Raw genomic sequence first — 7,264 nt, 5'->3', positions numbered from 1 at the left:
GCGGGGCGAGCGCGGCGCGGCCCTCCCGCCTCCGGCCCTCGGCCCCGGGCGGCTGGGTGCCGGCCGGGCGGCGGGGGCTGCTCGCGGCGGCGGGGGGGTGGGTGGAGAGGGCTGGCGGCCCGGCGGCCTCCTCTTCCACCGCCCCCCCCAACCACCACCCCCCCGCCCTCCCCGGTGTCTGTGTTTCTCTCTCTGGTCGGAGGCGGCGGTAATGGCGGATGGTGGGTTGTGGCGCCGGCGGCGGCTGCTGTGAGGGACGATGAGTTCCTCCTTCGTGCCGAACGGGGCCAGCCTGGAAGATTGTCACTGTAACCTCTTCTGCCTGGTGAGTGACGGGCGGGGGCCGCGGCGAGTGGGCGGTGGGGGAGGGGCCGCGAGGTGCGCCCTTGGGCCGTGGGGGAGGGGGTCCGGGTCGGATCCAGATGCCCGAGTCCCCGGGCGAGGCCCAGCCGGAGCCGGCGCCGCGGCAAGCTCGGCACCAGCCCGGAGACACGTTACACCCCCGCCGTCCTGGGCTCTGTTTTAGGAGTGTCGGCCTTTTTTCTTGTTTCCGACTCCTTTTTCCTCACCGTAGTCTTGTCTTCAACTTGGGCTCCTTATCTGGCAGGACGCTAGCATTTCCCTCTGTGTTTCTTGCTTAACTGTTGCTTTTCTCCTGTTGACCATGTACCCCCTCCTCCCACTTTCCACTGTCGCCCGTTCTCCCACTGCCTCACTCTGCTCATTTGGTTTCTCCCAGTAAACAGGACCCCGGAACTTAAGCACTCTTTTCGTTTTGCGTTTTTTTCATATGAGTCAAACTGTAGGGGGCTAGTTTCTTCCTTGGGTGACTTCAGACTCTGTGTAAAAAACAGTAAATGCCATTTCATATGTTTTCTCTTTTAAACTCTGCAAAGAGTTTGCCATTTTGACAATTTCTGGCTGTCTTGCTTTTATTAGAACGTTATGTTTGTGTGAGAGTGGAGCGGGCTGATGGAGGAGGTTCTGTGGTTCTGTACTGAATGTTTTGATATTTGTCTGTTCTGCCTGCGTATTTAGAATGTTTTGAGGAGGCTGCTCCTCCTTTTATTGAAAAGTCAGGGGAAGCTGGATGTAGGGAAGACAATTGTGTAGGTTGGCCCAGGTCTGGGAACATCCAATAAAGACTTTCAAAGTACCAACTGTTGCAAAATTCAGTCTTCAATTAGATAGTAGCTTAGCTTCATAAATGATTTAAAGTTTCGGTAACTTTCTTTTTTCGATTTCCCTGTCCTATGAGAAATATTAAGAGAGTGTGTGATAGGTAAGTGAATTGAGTGGGCGGAGCACAGCTAGTTGGCAAGTGTAAACTGCCAGTCGTGTATCAGCAGTTTCATTTTTGGCACCTTAGGCTTTGCACCTTTAAGTTATATTAAAGAGTTATTGAATTTGCTCTGATGAATTACTTTCACAATGCTAAGTAGAGCTCTTTAACGCCTTTCCCCCTTATAAAATGTTTTCTTGTACAATATCCATTAATCAGCATCTCTTCAGATGTAATAAGACAAACGGGTTTTACGTTTCTGTCTTCTTCACCTCAGTCTATTTTTGGTACTTTTAGGATCAGGTTCTTTGAAGATAAGACTAGCACAAATCTGATGGTTCTTTGTAAGCAGCTATTTGACTTTTCCTAAAAGGGATGTGTAAAGATTTAACAAGATTTTTTTCAAATGTAGTTCACATTTCATTAGAGCCATGACTTCTATAAACATGGAATGATGAATCTTTAAAAGTTAATTTTGGTATAAGTTTGACACCAAGAAACAAATGTAACCAGTTAGAGCAGAACTTAGGACAGAGAGTAAATGTTTACTCAGTGTGCAGCATTAAAGTACATGTTTATATTTAACATTGTTAAGTTTCTTTTATTTCTCCTTGGGACACATTTATTGACTTGCTATTCAGTGACATGTCAGCATTAATTTTTTAACTGTTTTTTTCCTTTAAGTTTTGGTTGCTGAATTATCAGAATAAGCTTTTTTTTTTTTTTTTTGGTCAGTCTGCTTTAATATCGTAAGCATATGTTGAAAAATTGTAATGTCTTAATGAAATAAGGGACTTTAATAGTGAGTACTTTTGATTTTGAGTGAATACGCAGTAATAAAAAAAATCATGCTTTCTTTTCTTCAGGCTGACTTGACGGGAATTAAATGGAAAAGATATGTATGGCAAGGCCCAACTTCTGCCCCCATTCTGTTTCCGGTGACAGAGGAAGACCCCATTTTGAGCAGTTTTAGTCGCTGCCTTAAGGCAGACGTACTTGGTGTTTGGCGGCGAGATCAAAGACCTGGAAGAAGAGAATTGTGGATATTTTGGTGGGGCGAAGACCCCAATTTTGCTGACCTTATTCACCATGACCTGTCAGGTGAAAGCAACTTATTTCTAACTGACGATATAGCAATGTTGTATACTTTTCTTAAAAACATTTGTATTAAAAATTAATTTTTTTGGTGGAACATTGTTGAGTATGAAACCAGATAAAAATTCAGCTTCATGTTTTAGTTCACTGGGGTTATTTTATTTTACTTAAAATTATGCATATTATGGCAGGTTTTTTAAGCCTTGAATAACTTTATTCTTTTACCACCCAGCTTTCTCATGAATTTCTGGCAGACAGGGCCCAAGGAAGGCATGTTACGTTAATTAACTTAAGAAAAATGGAATTGGGGAGCATTTCCTAACAAAGTCATAAAATACTTTGGAAGCCAAGTGTAACTCATCTTTGAGTCAGTTCTGCCACTGCTGTCTTCTGTATGAATGTGTAAACAGTTGTAGAAGGATCTAGAAATGTTGTATTGTAACTTTCATGTGTTTTTTTCCCCAAGCATATAGTTACTTTATTATTTTTATTTGTGGCTGTTACATTATTAACATATGAATGCATATGTTAATTTTCCTATTCTTGGAAAGTGATACTTTTATTTTAGATACTGTTCCATCAAAGACTGTCTTTGATATGAAACAGTGCCAACTTGTTAGCTTTTACAGTGGGACATGGAATCATAATCTGAAAAGTTAGAGAAATAATCTTATGAGCAAATCAGTAAAATGAAAGTAAAATTAAATGTAAGTTGTTTTGATGTATATTAAAATATTATGTGGGTATTTTTTTTCGATGTTTTATGTTATGTGTTTAAATATGTTTTCTCCTGAAACTTCAGTTATATAAAAAAAATTTCTTCTCTAGTTTAACTGTTTTTTAGCATATTTTCTTAAAAATGGTAATACCAACACCTTAAAATATTGATTTGAACATAATGAAAGTAATTTTGGAAGATTAGGCTTTACTTGTCAGATTTTGCTGAATGCCATTGAATACTAAGAGTTTATCAGAGTGAAAGCAATTGAAATAGTAAAGAAAAATATATTAGTAGTTGTATGTAATCATATTTACTGTTCCAAGTCTGTCCTATACTGTTTTAAACAGGTGGTGTAGCCAATGGTATTTTTATAATGTTTTAGCTTTTTTTTTTAACTTGTCATTTACTTTAGAATGTTTTTACCTAAATCAGACATATCTTAGAGAATAATAAGGTCTTTGCTGATAGAGTATATTTGTCGCGCCCTTTTGTTTGCTCCAGGGACACCGTCTGCCTCCCTTTTGGGGTAATTAGTCTGCCTCTGTCTCTCTAGCTAACCCCTTTTTCATTTCTTCCCATCTGTGGCACTCTATCCCCTTCTTTTAAGCTCCCCTGAGAAGAGAGCAGCTGGACAGTAGGGGTGGCATCAGCTGCAGGAGGCAATCCTGAGTTCCAAGTGGAGGTGTAGTAGTGAGGAAAAGGGAACCGGAATGACCCAGGTGGTAACAGAAAGCTGGTTAATTTAGTTTCAGCCTGCTCTTCACAGGCAGTGTCCTTCTGTTTGCTTCAGCACCTACCAGATCTTGTGACTGAAATATTTGTGATTATGGTGATAATGGTGCCTCTCTTGTTGGTGAGGGAAGGAGGGAGGCATTCCTTTTTGCAGATTAGAATTCTCAGTTTTTCTTATTAACTCAGTAATAAAAGTACAGAGTTGCCTTTGCTTAACCCCCTTAATCTCCTTTGTGTCATCCATAGTGTATTTTTTAAAAGTAACTTTTTGTTTTAAAATAGTTTTAGATTTACATAAAAGTTAGAGATAGTATAGAGAGTTCCTGAATAACAACCCTCACCTAATTTCTTTTATTGTTAACATCTTCCATCAAAGTGTACATTTTTCACAGCTAATGAACCAGTATTGATACATTGGTATTACTTAAAATTGATAGTTTCTTTGGTTTTCTTTTATTGTTACCTAATGTCCTTTTTCTATCCTATGATCTTATCAAAGATACCATATTACGTTTAGTTGTCATGTTTCCTTCAACTGTTCTAGACTGTGACAGTTTCTCAGACTTGCTTTATTTTTGATGATCTTGATAGTTCTGAAGAGTTCGGTCAGGTTCCATAGTGCCTTTTAAATTTCTGCCTGCCTCTTACATGTAGCACATGTTTGGGTCACCTTCCTTTCAAGATTTGCTGATATGTAGAAATAGAATGTAAACTGGTTTTATTGCTAATTGGTGAAAGTCTGTTACAGCAAACCAGATCTGATTTGATACATACTTTAACTCTCAGTTACCTGTTTTGTAGCAGTAGTCGTATTTAGTAATTTGCAAAGACTTGATGATTTTTGGGTCAGGATTTGTGCTAACTAGTACTGGCCTAACTGTTAACATTCCAGAAAGATAATTTGTTCATAATGTCCTTTGAATCCCAAAGCCAAACACTTTTTTTCTTTTACTTTTTACTCTGTTCCGTCTAAGAGAATGGATAGTTGGATCAGTATCCATATGTTTTGATAGAAAAAGAATTGGAGAACAGAACTCCTCTTTGATTACAACCTTTTAAATTTTAATTTTTTTTTAAATAAATTTATTTTATTTTAATTTATTTTTGGCTGTGTTGGGTCTTTGTTGCTGCAGGCAGGCTTTCTCTAGTTGCGGTGAGCAGGGGCTACTCTTTATTGTGGTGGCTTCTCTTGTTGCGGAGCACGTGTTCCAGGGCGCAGGCTCAGTAGTTGTGGCTCACGGAGCAACAGGCTTAGTTGCTCCGCGGCATGTGGGACCCTCCCAGACCAGGGCTCGAACCTGTGTCCTCAGCACTGGCAGGTGGATTCTTAACCGCTGTGCCACCAGGGAAGCCTTAAATTTTAATTTTTTTAAATTTAAACTTTGTAGCAGTCCTCATTCATTGGTTGTGTGATAGAGATGTAAATGTGGTGGTGGGAAAATTTTAGTTTAATTCCTCTGGTCAAAAGTCTTTATATTGGTTCTTTTAAGTGTACTGTTAGTTTGCTTCAGAGCAAAGTTGTTTCATTATTATTAGTGTGTTCTCAAAGGAGAAGAGTTTTGTGGGTATTTTTATTCTGTGCCTTACCCTTTTTTGAATTTTATTGCTGTCATCATTGGCTTTTAGTTTTTCCCTTGAAACAAAAATAAAAACAACTGCTCCCTCTCTGAGGTTTGCATCTTAAAAAGAAAATCATAGTAGCTAGAATGTGATAAGACTCTTTGAGAAAACTGATACCTTGAGAACTGAAAAAACAGAATCAGTCCGGGCTAAAAATATTTATTTTTCCTGGCTCCTGTGGTATATATATGGGATTTCAGCAACATGTCCAAATACTTTTCATTATAACAGAATTTCATTGTAAATAGTGTCAAACTAAACAGGCCGTTGTTTAGTCTTAGAATTTAATTTTGGATGCTTTTACTGAAGGATTTTTTTTTTTTAATTTATTTTTGGATGCATTGGGTCTTTGTTGCTGTGCACGGGCTTTCTCTAGTTGCGGAGAGAGGGGGCTACTCTTCGTTGCTGTGCGTAGGCTTCTCATTGCGGTGGCTTCTCTTGTTGCTCTAGAGCACAGGCTCAGTAGTTGTGGCTCACGGGCTTTGTTGCTCTGCGGCATGTGGGATCTTCCCGGACCAGGGCTCGAACCCATGTCCCCTGCATTGGCAGGTGGATTCTTAACCACTGCGCCACCAGGGAAGCCCTGAAGGGTATTAATTACAGTGGAATTTAACCTTAAGTGGCAGCTTTAACAAGGTTGACAAATAGGTAAATAGCAGCCAAATATAGGAGTTTAGTGTCAGCCAAACTAAAAAATTGTTTTGTTCCCCAGGTAGCCGAAGAGAGTTAATTCATTTCTGTCTTCTATTCCATAATTTACTTGTGACCCAACTTTTTATGTTTGCTAATCTCTAGGGACAACTTTGTTTGCCATGCTTTTTTGTGTACTATCAGTTTTGAGCAGGAAAGTGTGTCTTTTAAATCTTCAAATGAAAGGTAAGCATATTAGGCTTCTTTTAAACCAAAATTTTTCAGGTTTTGCTGATCAGTAATGCTGCCAGTTTAAGGCTGTCAGTAATATTTGTTGAATGAATAGCTTATGAATGGGCAATTGTTGTTCAAGACAGACACTGAGCTACACATTGAAACATTTCTCTTTATATACACAGTATTTTCTACAGTGATCATTTTTGGCCCATTTATTATTCATTAGTGCATGTTGCATTTTAATAGTTTGGCAGACTTACTTAGGAAAAGATTCCTTTTTTACTGGCTTACCGCCGTGGAGATATTTAAAGATGTCAGTTTTGAGAAAACTGAGTACAAGTGCTAGGTATATCAACTTTTTTTTTTTTTCCCCCCACTCATGGAAAATTATTCTGATGACCTATCACATACTTTTGCATCACTATAATATGTATCCTCAGAAAAATTTTTTTTATGGAAATCAAATTTAGCATTTGAACTTATGCATTGTTTTCTTCAAATACTTTGTAAAATTTTTTCAAGTAATGACAATTAAGAGTTCAAATGCTAAGGGTAATGGAACAGTACTAAAAACACAGAATTGAAACTGTTTTCTCTGGGGATACAGATACAAGAAGAGGAAAACATTTATTTAAATATATTAAGCAGACTTTTTCCAGTAGGCTATGGTTGATTGAGTTCAAAAGAGCTAGGTAAAGATTTGCTATGTGTTCCTTCTCCCTCCCTTTTCTGTTATAATACTGGTGTTGAGATTCAAGGACTTATTTTAATTAATGTAAGAGGTGCATATCACTATGTCTTGGGTGGCTTAGTTGTACCATTTCACTCTTTTTTTTAATATTTATTGATTTATTTATTTGGCTGTGCTGGGTCTTAGTTGTGGTATGCGGGATCTTTAGTTGTGGCATGCGGGATCTTTAGTTGTGGCATGAGGGGATCTTTTATTC

At 38.9% G+C, this 7,264-nt stretch overlaps 1 protein-coding gene across 1 annotated transcript in view; it reads left to right on the top strand.

The window, feature by feature from the left end:
* The first annotated feature begins 211 nt into the window (after window positions 1-211).
* The window catches only part of MED13 (mediator complex subunit 13), a 94,629-nt gene continuing 87,576 nt past the window's right edge, over window positions 212-7,264 (top strand). Inside the window, exons 1-2 of the mRNA XM_059997597.1 lie at window positions 212-325; window positions 2,149-2,383. Coding sequence (XP_059853580.1) covers window positions 260-325; window positions 2,149-2,383 — 301 coding nt within the window. The 5' untranslated portion in view covers window positions 212-259. The remainder of the gene's footprint in view (window positions 326-2,148; window positions 2,384-7,264) is intronic.

The sequence above is a fragment of the Delphinus delphis genome, chromosome 19 (genome assembly GCF_949987515.2).
Source record: "Delphinus delphis chromosome 19, mDelDel1.2, whole genome shotgun sequence".
In the NCBI taxonomy this organism is placed as follows: Eukaryota; Metazoa; Chordata; class Mammalia; order Artiodactyla; family Delphinidae; genus Delphinus; species Delphinus delphis.
This window is presented reverse-complemented; position numbering and strand designations above follow the sequence as displayed.